Source organism: Heterodontus francisci, chromosome 9, assembly GCF_036365525.1.
Source record: "Heterodontus francisci isolate sHetFra1 chromosome 9, sHetFra1.hap1, whole genome shotgun sequence".
In the NCBI taxonomy this organism is placed as follows: domain Eukaryota; kingdom Metazoa; phylum Chordata; class Chondrichthyes; order Heterodontiformes; family Heterodontidae; genus Heterodontus; species Heterodontus francisci.
In genome coordinates this window covers 95,893,341-95,907,319 of record NC_090379.1, presented here as the reverse complement: position 1 = coordinate 95,907,319, position 13,979 = coordinate 95,893,341, and the positions used below count along the sequence as shown (strand labels likewise).

At 42.2% G+C, this 13,979-nt stretch overlaps 1 protein-coding gene across 3 annotated transcripts in view; it reads right to left on the bottom strand.

Annotated features, from left to right (window-relative positions):
- LOC137373926 (tetratricopeptide repeat protein 9A) overlaps positions 1 to 13,979 on the bottom strand; it is a 207,674-nt gene that overhangs the window by 17,722 nt on the left and 175,973 nt on the right. Inside the window, exons 3-4 of one of the 3 annotated variants that reach the window (XR_010975735.1) lie at positions 11,223 to 12,714; positions 783 to 8,115 (exon numbers count right to left, since the gene is read on the bottom strand). Coding sequence is in view for 1 of the 3 variants with exons in the window: in XM_068039543.1 (XP_067895644.1) it covers positions 12,635 to 12,714 (80 nt within the window). In the remaining 2 variants the exon portion in view is untranslated. Of the gene's footprint in view, positions 1 to 782; positions 12,715 to 13,979 lie in introns of those variants that run through there. The other 2 variants (XR_010975736.1, XM_068039543.1) reach the window with 2 other exon arrangements.

Here is a 13,979-nt window from a genome sequence, read left to right as displayed (position 1 = left end):
AGCAAAAATATGATAAGCCCCCTCAATATAAGATCAACATTTGAGCTTAAACCATGACCTTTATTTAAAAACAAACACTGAATATGATATTCTGATGACGCTCATAATCTTCTTGTGTGAGTTCTGACCTTAGCTGGCTGGAACTGATAAATAGATGAGGAAAATCTATGAACAAGGTTACCTCAGACTGCTCTTATACTCCTGATAATTTCTGTTCAAGTCGGTAGAGGGCACAATGTTGATTACCCTGCCTGTCTGCCTGCTCACCCAAAGAATGGTGGAAAGCCCAAAGAATGTGATGAAAGGACTTAAAAGAGTGGAGAAAAATAATGGCTGTAATTTGATGCCCATGGGAGCGAACTAGAGGTGGGGGCTGGTGTGTAAAATTGAGTGGGAGGCGGGAGGTGCTGTTCCCATCGGCTACCTGCCTCCGCTGCCATTTTACAAGCAGCGGGAGAAGTTAAAAAACGGTGCGCCCACCCCAGGCCAATTGAGGTCCTTAAGTGACCAATTAATTGTCACTTAAGGGCCTCCTCCTGCTACCGTTGGTGTTTTACCAGTGGTAGCTGGGCACTTTGCCACCTGGGAGGCCACCAAGTAAAACCTGGCAGCCTTCCTGAGGGCTGGGAGCGGCCCTCCTGATCGGGCATCCTGAGCCCCACGGAAGGCACCCCTCCCCCACAGCTCAAGCCTCCCCCGCTGAAGCATCTCCCCCTGCCTTCCTAATAGACCCCCACCCTCCTTGCCAGAACCCAGCTGATTTTTCCTGACAAGGCCCGAAACCTCACTCAGCTTCCGATGCCAGTAGCCCTGGTCCTCTTTTGGCTGGGTGCAGTGGTGCTGCTGGGACTGACGTGCTGCCAGCCCTTTGATTGGCCGGAAGCTCCTGGTGGTGAGACTTTCTGCCTCATAGGGGTGGAAGTCCCACCCGGGGCCAATAAAGGGCCTGGGTCACGCAAAGCCGCTGTGTGGCTCCAGGCCTGGCGGAGGCGGGCTCGCCAACCAACTTTTCAGCTGGTGAGTGAGGCTTCTGCCGCCATGTAAAGTTCTGGCCAACAACTTTGGGAAACGAAAATTAAATGGGACCTAACGAGAGCTGACTTTCTATTTTTTGCTCTATCTCCTCCCCTCCTGAAGATGTTGATCCTGTTGTTCCATGGGTTCCCCTATTCCCAGCACCTCGATAATCTGTTTTCTACATCAAAGAATTGGAACATACTAGAGACTGGTTCCACGAAGATTAGCATGTTTTTAAAAATTCTTTCATGGGATGTGGGCATCACTTGCAAGGCTAGCATTTGTTGCCAATCCCTAATTGCCTTTGACAACTGAGTGGCTTGCCAGGCCATTTCAGAGGGCAGTTAAGAGTCAACCACATTGCTGTAGGTCTGAAGTCACATGTAGACCAGGTAAAGGACAACAGATTTCCTTTCTTAAAGGACATTACTGAACCAGATGGGTTATTACAACAATAGTTTCATGGCTCCATTACTGAGACTAGCTTTCAATTCCACATTTTTAATTAATTAATTTTATTTTATTTATGAATTGAGTTTAAATTCCACCAGCTGCCGCAGTGGGATTTGAACGCAGTGGGACATTGGCCTGGGCCTCTGGATTACCACTACACCACTGTCTCCCCCTGATAGATGGATGATGTGCAGCACCCTGTACATTTTATAGCACTCGACAGGAGTGGACCCTTATAAACACAAGTCAAGAAAGCTGAAATTCTAGTGAGTGAGCTGTTCCCACTGTTACTAATAATTAATATCTGTGTGGGTACTGACACTACAGTGTCTCCAGAGACCTAACACATGGACATAGTGGCACAGATGTTATGATTAAGGTCTGAATTGAGCACTGTACTACACGTATTTCAAAGACTCTTGTACTTCAAACTGGAAGTCTTGTATCCCAGCAACATTTTACTTGCACACAACGGCATCCCAATATGTCCAGCATCTGTTTGGAGTAATAGTGCTAAGTTATTTCCTACTCATTCCAAGCTAGACTGATTGCAGGCTGTGCACAATGCTGCCAACACAACTGTGCCAATCTGCCTGTATATGACAGGGAGAGGCTTTGAGCGTGACCCTCATAAGCAACATATCAAATAGCACAGAGTACAGATTGTAGTATTTTCATCATTTTCATTAATCAGCGTGCTTACACCAACATACTGGAAACATCACTGAATTATCCATGGATACAGATATGTACAATGCATAAACATAAAATGAAAATACAAAAAATAAAATACAAGAATTATTTTGTTCCAGTGAGTGTAAATACAGTAGATGCAGCCAGAAGTAGCAATGGGTGAGTTGGAGAAAATGCTTGTAGGGCAACTTTATGAATTGTGATGTGATGATATGACTTGTCAGGAGCTTCTGGTCTCTCTTCCCATTCTGAGTCTTTGAAATTACCCACTTCACTAAGTAATTGATCAATCAGCCTTAATCTTTCAATTCCTTGAACTGTCTTGCACTTACCAACACTTTAGAAGGAAGGGTGTCTTTGTATGTGAGAGTTTAAAGATAGGTTTGGCCCCTGGAAGAGGTCAAAACAGGGTTAGGAAAATCTGCATGGCATCTGGCACTATAACTGAACCAAAATAAATCTTTACGATTGCAGTTTTCCAATTTTATCTTTAAACTGAATTTTTAGCTTAAATAATTTTTTAAAAATAGGTACCACAACGTTGTGAAATCTTCTACAGTCCAACATGTTCTTACATTTCTTGTTTGTGTTTTCTACCACCAAAGAGTTCGAGTTCAGGTTCACCTCAAGACCAGTGGTCATGAACAGGGCTTTGGCTTAAATTCATTTATGTACAGTTATGGTAGGAATAAACAAGCTATGGAACATGATTTGGTAATCCCTAGGGGATGTATGTTATGTAAGTATAGCTATACTTCAGGAATGTGGACAATGCAAGGTCCTGTTTTAAATCCATGCATTTTTCATGGCCCTTGTGATGTTTTGTCTCTCCTGTGGTAATCCATGTCGGGTTTTGTGTTTCTCTTCTAGGAAATCAGATCATGTTTTACATTTGTTGCTTCAGCTTGAGTTATCTCAGATGGGCGCATTTTTTGTTTTGATCATCTCTAAACACCTGCATAGTTTGAACGGTTTCCATATTCCATATCATCTTCAGCCTACCCAGCTGATGATGCGTGTGTGGCTAAATGTATTCACCAGGCAGAAACATAAAATGTCCTTGGAAGGAAACTAACTCAATGTAGTACTGATCGCTACAGAATTACCCTTCAGCCTCACAAATTGAAGTGATGTCTTAGGCCTAGGAGTTGAACATGATTTTTGGTTTTGTTTGGATCATGGATGGGAAAATAATGCTTTCCTTTGGTGTGTTGGGAGAGAGTAAGAATCACTGAGGTCAAAGTTTCTTTCCCACTGAGCAAATGAAAATAGGTAATTTGATTTAAAATGTGAAAAGTTCTACTTGATTATACATTTAAATGTTTGCTTAGCCTTTTCTGGACCTTTAGCACCTGTTTTTCCCACCACCCCGAATAAATCTGGTTGAACATGTTGTTTTTGTCAAGTGCCAAGTGCTTCCCATGTATGCTTCCCTCTAATGCGTGCTATACTGAGGAAAGCAGATGTGCCCATTTGGTGATATTGTTACATCATGACACAAAATCCTGTCACATATGACAAGAATAAAAAGTGATGGAGACAGAGACAGAGAATGCGAAAGCACTGCACAAGCTCTTAGGCTAAATAAATTGAACGCCTGACTGTTCACTGCTGCGATGTGAAGATACATAAAAATGGAGTGACTCAACATAACTATTTCCCCTTTATTTTATTAAAAATGCACTTGTTCGCCCTTAAGACCAAATGAGCTCACTGGCAAATAGTAACAAAACGCTGATGCAAGAGAGTAAGAGAGAGAGTTGAGTGCTTCGAATTCAATTAATCTCCTGCACTGTGGCAAAAACTGATCTCAACATGTTTTTTTTTTCTCTCCTTTTTCTTCTTTCCGACACTGGCTAATGGATACAAGCCGCATTTGTACGAAACGTATGCTTTGTTTACCATCTTTGTTTGGTCCATGCAGCATTTCTGCCAATCAGTGTCATCTTAAAATTGATGTTCTCCTGCAGCGAACAATTTGTTAAAAACCCCACTCTGCTGGGGAATTGGTGGTGCAGTGGGTTTGCTGCCTGCCATTTAGTTTTTGGACCTGGATTCAAATCCAACCCAAGACTGATACTCTCTTCTGTCTTCTGGCCATAGCTTTGTCAGAGTCAATGCAGTTCTTGCTGGCTATGGGCTAACCGACACAAAACTGGTCCTACTTTGGCAAATTTAAAGGCAACAGGATGTCTGGTGTGGGAGGTGGGAAAAGTGTAATACAGGCTGGCTGTGCTTTTCTGAGGCTAGTGCTGGGTCTGAGCAGAGTAAAGGAAGTTTGAATTATAAAGTGTTTGATTCCCTGCCACTGACATCCATCACCTTGACAATGACAAAAAATATCAACTGAAACAACCTACATTACAGAATCTAAAACTTTCCTTTTAACCTCAAAATTTCTCCTCTCCTTTCATGAAGGCATTCATTTATGCTCAGGTAACGGTTCAAAGTTACAGATACCGCTCTGATTTCTTGCTCAAATGGCTATTCTTTTTACACATGAGCCTAAACAATGAGAGGCTATTTGATCTTTGAGATCCAGTTGAGCCCAATACTATTTTTAAAGGACTTGCATGTGCACTAACCATCAAAGGTCAATGTTAATGATGGGGAGTGGGCTGCAGCAAACTACCAGTTACAATCTGAGATCAGCTGGTCAACTCAGATAGATATGTATGCCTCATCTGTAGTTGTACCCACTAAGCTATGCAGAGAAGTCATCGCACACTTCAAGAATACAAGGTACCCCGCAGCTAGGGTTAACACCATCATTAAATATTACATGATAACAGATGGCAAGCTAGTTAATTATTAGTAAGATAGACACCGGCACTCCAGATTACTGTGAGTTCTAAGAGCTTATCTTGCAAGTGAATTCCATTTCTCATTGTCAATTTGTGTGTGACACTGAAGTAACAGATGAGAGAGTAAGATATTTTAATTATAGTGGATCAAGGACAACCAGGTGAAAACTGACTCGATCCAATCACAATGCTGCATGGACTGTAGCAAATGCTGCTTTGATGTTCCTCGATCTGTGCATTGAGACTGAATTGGTGCTTGATTTTACTCGGGTGACCATATTTGATACTATTACACTTGTGCAAACATTTTATACTGTCTACACATGTCGGATATTACACAAGACTGATTCGAAGTGTATTCAGAAATAACCAAGTTCTTTCTGTCCTCAGTGTGGTTCTTCATAATTATTGAGAGTTCATTTAGAGCCCTAATGTTGCCATATAGTGCCTGGATTTTGTTGAGCTCCTGACATCAGGCTCCACACGAGCAGTGGCCCATGGCCACGGCGCCTGACGCCGGGATTGTCAGGCCTGATCCTCCCGGTGGCGACAAGGCACTGTGGCGGACCCCCGCTGCTCGATGACAGGACCCAACTTTAAATATTTAAATAAAGGATAGGCATACATTGACATACCTTTCACTGCAATCTTGCCTGCTGTCTCTGACCTTCCGTGCAATGGCCAACACTCACGCATCTTTACTTTCCTGTCCTAGGAAAGTTGGTGCTATGAGGTGGGGAAGAGGGGAACTTAGGATTTTTAGTGAAGTCTGGTGGGGTGAGGGAGGGGTGGTCATCTCTGCATTTCTAGTGTGATGGGGGGGGGGGTGGGGTGGGGGAGACAAGGGGTGATCTCTGCACTTTGTGCATTTGAGGGAGGGAAGGTCAGATATTGAATGTAAGTGTTTTTGGGGAGTGGGGGGGTGGAACAGGACGGTTATTTATTTTCTTTGTATTGTGAGGGGCGGGGTTATGGGCCAGAGATCAATTTACAGTGTATTGTGGAGGGCGGGGGTAAGAGCTTCAGCTGTACAGGTCTAGCAGCCCTTTAAAAATGGCGCCAGCGGCCGCATAGAGGCCGCTGACGCCGTTGCCAGTGTCGCAGAGCCTGCCCTCGCCACATGATTGGCGGGCAGACTGCCCTGCGTATGTAGATGAGCCGCCACGCGCTAGATCGCGGCGGCATGATGGTGCTGGTCCGCCATTTTAGTTCAGCCCAGTGTAACGATCCATGTGAAAATCCTAGAAGGTCAGTATTTGAGTAGTCTAGGAATATATTTCCTTTTTGAGTACTAATTTCCCCTATAATGGCCAGTTGTAACTGGAAAAAGCACTGTGGTTTTGATGCCTGCAGGGCTGGGGTCTTTCTAGTGGGCATTTAGTTCATTAGATCAACCCTAAAACAGAACAACTCCTCAAATCCAATGATACATTATATACCATGCAACCCTGCTTATCCAAACACCCTAGGACAGTGTAATATTTGCAAAATCAAAGGGAGCCTAATCGTTAATTGCTGTGCAACCACAGGCAGGAGCTCCTATAACTCTGCTTGTGCAACTAAATTTAACTTTTCTTCAATTCATAGCTGAAAAATCTGCTAAGCATATATTTATTCCTTGGAAGCATTCCCAGTAAAAGCAGCTAAGGACTTGGGAACCAAGTCTAGCTTCCTTCAAAATTATAAATAAGGACATAAATGATTACATTTAGACTGTTTGTAGTTTTCTAGATGTTGTACTGGGGCCTGGAGACACCAATGAATTTATGAGGTCACTGAAGTAGGTAAAGGCCATCAGATTTTTGTCTGTGTGGAGCTGGGCCTCCTTCACACCCCAGGAGGTCAATATTTGCAGTGGGTCCCCCCCACGCCCCCATAAGTTTAAAGTTTGATAACCACTGTTAAATGCATTTTAAAAGATCTATTACTGCTGTAAACAGCCTAAAATATTCCAGCTTCTGAATTATTGGAACTTAGTTGTGCTCAGCCAAGGCATTTTATCAAATGGTTTTACACAGTAAAATCCCACTAATAAGGCAATGTTTATGAGCTCACCAACTACATTTAACATCTTACAGGAAGACTACCAATTTAGTGCCAATCTCTGTTAAATCCTGCACAGGTTTCCCCACACTCACTGGATCCTGGGTTGAGGTCGAATTCACTTAACTTGGGGCCCACCTTTCTAATACCCGAAATGGAAATGATTCATGAAGTACTTCAGAAAAGCCAAGGCTGTTGTGGTAAGATCAAGGGGTCACAAAGTTATTTCACCATGTACTTCACCAATCACATGCTACAACTAATCTCCCCATGCCCTATTCGAGGAAGCATATGTTATAGCTGCAGCAGTGTGTATGAAGCCAAGAATGGGGTGCAGAAGAGGAGCTCTGCAAATCACCCCATTCCAGTCACTAATTAGCCCCAGAAGCACCCTCAGGTGACAATGCAATTTTTACGGAAATTCAGAATAAACAAAAGTTATATATTTAATTTAATTATCACATTGTCTAGTAAATCTATGATCCATAATTAATCTTAGTAATTAATTCAATGCTAAGCCACCCCAGGCATAAGAACCTGCATCTACAGCCTGGCCACTAATTGGAGAACCTGCTTGATTGAAAGTCTATGCAGCATTGCAAAGTACAAACTGCAACCCCTTCACCGCTGTGGTCATTTTCAATCTTGAGAACTCAAATATTGACTAAATTATTAATTTTCTTTTGCTCTCCCGATGGTTGAGTTCTTCCAGTGATTAGTTGAGTCAGAGGTCAGGGGAATTGCAGGTCTAATCCCTGGAATGTGTGGAGTTTGTTGATTTCAACATTGGATTTTAGTGTTTGGAGTTAGAAAGGGGAAAATTGGTCATGATGTCGTCTTCTAATGGTTATCCAGTGAATCTCAGATGGCTATTTTTACCATGATGAGTATTGTAGCTGAGCCCAATCCTGCTCTCACCCACCATCCGCATATGTGCACTTTCTAGCAGAAATCAGTAGATGGTGACAAGTGGCAGGAATCTCAATTATACTTTCCCTTTGGTTTCCATAGTTCTTTTAGCATCCCAGCTGCCACTCTGGTCGAAACTGGCCAACTTAGCATGGACTGGTGAGAGAACCTGGGGGCTTCCTGTGCAGAGAAGTTCCTTAAAGAACATAGTTAAAAAAATTTCATCAAGCTCAATTATTACACAAACTAGAAATGAGCTTAGCAAAGGTTTAGAACAAGATCAAATCAGCTATCAACACTACATTACAGTGTAGTATCTGGTTGTTCTGTAATACCCAGTTGTTTGAGGATTTTGACAGTAAAACAAGACATAAGGTGATGATGACACACTTGTAGCAGGCGATGCATGTGATACATGTGTGAAATAGTGATGGAACTGTAATGAGAAAGCAATGTCCTCCTCAACCTGACCCACTAAAACAGCAACTCCTGTTAAACTGAGATGCACTGCATCTTACAAGGGGTCGACAATCCTCATTTCAAGTCTTCTAAAGCGAAAAAGAAAAAGCGACCAGATTAACTCAACTCAATAAAAATGGGATTTTAAAAAGAGAAGCCGTTCATTTGGAAATGGCTGTGAGATGGCCTTCCTGAGCTAGCATTGCACCATAAGACCACAAAGTTCCCTCTCTCAGGGTGTGGTTCAAAAATATAAAAAACACATATATATAACTGCAATGCTGTGGACTCTGAACACAATGTTGCGTGCAGTCAATGTGATCCCAAGTGTAAGTCACCCAACCTAACTGTGGGCTTTAAAAAAAAATTCTTTCATGGAATGTGGGCATCACTGGCAAGGCCAACATTGGTTGTCCATCCCTATTTGCCCTTGACAACTGAGTGGCTTGCTGGGCCATTTCAGAGGGCAGTTAAGAGTCAACCTCATTGCTGTGGGTCTGGAGTCACATGTAGGCCAGACCGGGTAAGGACAGCAGATTTCCTTCCCTAAAGGACATTAGTGAACCAGATGGGTTTTTACAAAAATTGATGATAGTTTCATGGCACCATTACTGAGACTAGCTTTCAATTCCAGATTTTTTATTAATTAATTGACTTTACTAACTGATTGAATTTAAATTCCATCAGCTGCAGGGTTGGGATTTGAACCCATGTCCCCAGGGCATTATCCTGGGTCTCTGGATTACTAGTTCAGTAAATTACCACTACGCCACTGTCTCCCCTAGCAGCAGTCGCATAGACTCACCTATTCATCAGTGTCATGATCTGTTGGTATTCTGTTCTCTGCACTCAGGGCGCAATCACAACGATTCAGGACGGTTATTTTAATCAGCTTCTCTCTATTTCTCTTTCTCTATCTGTTTCTTTTTCTTTCTCACTCTCTGTTGCTTTCAGAAGCTGCTGACTATAATGTTAAAAGCGCCCTGATGACCTTTCTTCACCCAACCACCACTCCAGCTTTGATCTGGTAATTAATCATAATCATAAATGTGGTGCAGCTATCTTCTCCTCCACCTCTGACCCTATCTGTCCACACTTCTGTGCACTTTGTCTTTGTGACCTCTCCTTCAGTCAGAATTAAGTGCTTTGAAATCTTCCTTTCAAATTGAAACATAACAGAAAAATATTAAAAAGATATGGAAAGTTCCGGTCTGTCACAATCAGATAACACAGATGTTTCAGCATAGCCAGGTAAATTAAAGAGACCAACGTCTCAACTCCCACCTTGGATATCAACACTCATTTGCAGACTCGCACAGAAGGTAGGTCAGAGCAATGCCTTTGACTCGGGACATGGATAACCCTTTTGATAAACTCTACAATTCAATCAAAATATCTTTAAGCTTTCTCAAGTGGGAAAAAATAAACTTTTGTCTATTCTATTCAATAACTGGACTTCTGGCCTATTACATTGTTAAAGAGCAAACCATTTTTAATCACATGCGGCCATGATAAATCATTTGGATTTATCTGAGGCATACTTAGTGGTTATTTTTCAGAAGTGTTATTGAGTCTGACAGTAGAGGAAGCTGAGTCAATGTACCCACAGCTGAACTTATATGACTGCTGGAACACTCCCAGCTTAATGACTGTATCTCTGCTGATGTTAATTCGGCTCCCTCAGTTTGTCGGATTCAATAATTTCTCCAAGTCAGTTCCCTCAATAATGCCATCTGCATCTGTTTAAGCAGCAGTTATGTGTATATATTTTAAATGAACAAATAGAAAAAATGGAGAATACTCATAATTATACTTTCAGAAGGTATATTGCAGGAAGGTGTTGCCTTGGCATTCTTGTCTCTTTTTCAGGTGTATGTGCGCTCAAGACTTACTCCTTGACTTGTGCACATAATCTAGATTAACACTCTAATGCAGTACTAAAGCAGTGCTGTATCATTAGATGAGACATGAAGCCAAGGTCCTATCTGTCTATACCAGTGATTCATTTGTACGAAGAAGTTCAGGGAGTCCTTCTAGTAAACATTCGTCCCTCCACCAACACCATCAAAGCAATAAATTAATTCGTCATTCTTCTTATTGCTGTTTGTGGGATCTTGCTGTGTGCCATGTTTGCTGACATAAATATGATTAAAATTGTGTGAAGCATATTGAAACATTGGGGAGATATGATAAGGAATTATATAAATCCAAGTCTTTTTTTAAGCAAATAGGGACACTCCCTCTTTACCTGTGAAAACAATCGGGAGGGAAAAACCCAGGATGCTTAATAATTGTGCTGGGGATGGGGGAGGTGGGGGGAGGCGGGAAATAAATTAGTTCTTTAAGCATTTTGAATGTAAAATTTTACAGGCTATTTTAAAAGACGGTCCTTTTCTTCATTTTCAAATTGGTATCAAAAGATGAAGCATCTGCCCCTTGATCGTATGAAAATACCTTAGTTCCTGATTCGATTGATGAAGGTCTTGGGAATCATCTCAGAATTGTGGCCTGTTCAACTGTGTATATTTTGTCTGAAATATACCTATTTCCCCCTCCCCTCAACTTTACTAATTATTGCACAGTCAAACTTCAAAATGACTAATACTATGATTACAAAGCGACTGGTTGCCCAAATGCACCATTTACTTTAATAGAGCAATGTATTGTTTAATTTATAAATGCTGCAATTCTTTTACTCTGGTATTTCCGTTTAATAATACACATTCATTGTATCAACGGAAAGAAAATTTGCAAATGCTGGAAATTTGAAATTTGAAATTAGAAGATAAAATGCTTTAAATACTAAGCCGCCGCTGTGGTCATGGGTCCCACCTATGTTATTACCTTTCATCTTTCAGTTGCTCACGGTGCATTGCCAGCATTTTCTGTTCTTATACCACATTCCTTGCACTGTTGCATGCAGTATATTAAAATAATGTTTGCACTGTTCACACCATAGACAAGTAAGAGCTGAATCTATTTTGGGAAGTTGACATATGCAGCATTTGCACTGTCACTTGCAATCTCATTAATGAGTAGTTTGTGCTCTCCTTTGCAGTGTGCCTGATAGAATAAAGACAGTCTCCCAGTAAATCATTAAAACAACAGTTCAAAGTCAATAACTTATTAATGAAATTGTGAGTGTTGGCTAACACGCAAAGTCTCAGAACCAATGGATATATTAACATCCTCAGGTCCCTAGATATTCAAAGTCTACTGTGTTAGAACACACATCTATGTTTTCTGTGCAGCTGCTAATGGGCTCTATCACTATGGAAACTAATGGTTATCGGTTAGACCTAAAAACACCCATCCTTTTGTGGCAGCTTCTTTTTTGTCAAAAATAGTACTATCTCTCTCTCTCCCTTATTTCTCCAGCTTCCAAATGCACTTTATTTCCTAATTGTTTTACTGCTCTACTAAAATAGCTGACAGAAGAACTTGAAACAATCACATCTTCCACTTTGCTTTTGCCATTGCACTTAGCACACTCAACACTTGTGCTATATCACATCTAATTCCACTTCAGTAAAAGTTATATTTTTTAATTTAAAGCACGTTTATCAAAATTGATAATAGTCATAGATACTTGTTTCCTCTCACTGTACAAGGTTTTTTTTAAAATCTTAATATAATAATTCATGTGCATTATTTTAAACAAGACATAGTTTAATGAGCAGCAACGCTCAACCTTTTCCTCCATCCCTAAACCTTTAACGAGTAAAGGTTAAATGGCAGTGCAAATATACAAGACTGCTCAAACATTTTGGATTCTATCCACCAAACCAACTGTTTTTAGATAATCTCTCTTGCCCAGTTTTCAATCAGGACATTTGGAGTTGACCATTTTGTGGAATCACTGTGATGTCATTGCAAAAGCACTTCTCTCCTCATTCCTGAAGAATAGTACAGTCCACGTTTTGTGTTTTTCAGTAAACTTTTGTTAACAGTCATTAAAAATGTGACTTTTTAAATGTTTTACCTTCCTTAAAAGCGACGCAATTAAAAATGTCCTAACAAAGCTTGCTGAAAGTCTTGTAATGACGTCACAGCCTGGGGCTTACTTCCAATCCATTTCCAGTTACACAAAATGCCAAACTTCAAATGGTGTGCACCTCTGCAGTTCCTCAGCTGAGGAACCAGAGCTAGTATTGTGCAGGCAAGCATTCAATCCAGAGAATAAGGTCGATGGCGAAACAAAGTCCACCAGTCACCATACCAACTGTCCCCTCATGCTCCTGGAGTATCAGATTTCTTTACAGTGCTTCTTTCTCCTTCTGCGAGCATCTGCTGAGCTTCATCTCTGCCAGTTGGATGTATCTGACCACATTTGTATCTGCATTTAAACAACAACAGAATAAGAGTAAAGATGACCCATCTGCATATGTATATATCTATACAGTGTTTTAGTTTAGATCCTAAGGTTCTCCTCCTTGCCTGGAGGTGCTGACTTCACTGCATGCAGGTGCACAGGCACCATCTGCCCCAGGTACCACCCAACTAGCCTGATGAAAGGTCACTGACCTGAAACGTTAACTCTGTTTCTCTCTCCACAGATGCAGCCAGACGTGCTGAGTATTTCCAGCACTTTTTGTTTTTATTTCAGTATTCCAGCATCTGCAGTATTTTGCTTTTATTTTAGGCTAATTCAGCACTTTGGCTTTGCTTTATAACTGAGCATGGTGCTACCCTCAATCAACTTTCACCCATATGCAAATTAAAGCTGTGGGTTAATAGATAGAGATTTGCAGTGAGCATTCTGGCTGAGTTTACCTCCTCCCTTCCAATTTATAGGTCCAATTAGAACACCCCAATTGTCACCCTGACTGAGATCACCTACCTTATTCAGAGATCAGGGATCAAACCTGGTACTTTCCACATCTTGGACCTTGTACCACAAGGAGTAGTTCATTATCCACAAGGTCATCACTGTGTCACCAAAAAGGCCTTTAAGGCATCGCTGGGGGTGGGAATACGACACACAATGGTCTGGATTTTGTATTGGAGGCGAGGCTCCTAGCACCGGGCTGAAAGGAGGCAGTAACACGGCCTCACCTTTTCGTGTCCCCCCAGAGCGATCTTCTGGTCTGTTAACCACTATGTTTCATGAGCCGGGATCCGAGTTCCTTTAAAGATAGAGATCCCACCTCCAAGAGCTGCCCGCCAATCAGAGGGCCGGCAGCTCAGCAGTATCGGCAACGGCAACAGGATCTGCCGGTACTGCAGAGGCCTCGGACCCAGGCCCAGCGCTGCAACCCTGGACCTCAGGTAAGTGTGGCAGGGTCACTGGGGCCAGACCCAATGAGGGGGCGCCGGGGGGGGGGGGGGGGGGGTTCGTTGTGATGTTCAAAGGGAAAGGGGTCCTGGGAAGGTAAAGTGGTTCCCGGCGGGGGTTCTCCATGGGCAACAAATTGCCCATGAAGGAGGCCCTCTCCCTCAAGCCTGCAAGAAGGGTGCCTCATGTTACAAGCCGTCCTCCCCACATGGCGGAGGCACCAGTACCTCTGGTAAGATCCCAGCGGTGGTGGGCAGAGGCCCTTAATTGTCCGTTAATAGCCCACTTAAGGGCCTCAATTGGCCTCTGGGCAGGAAGGCCGTCGT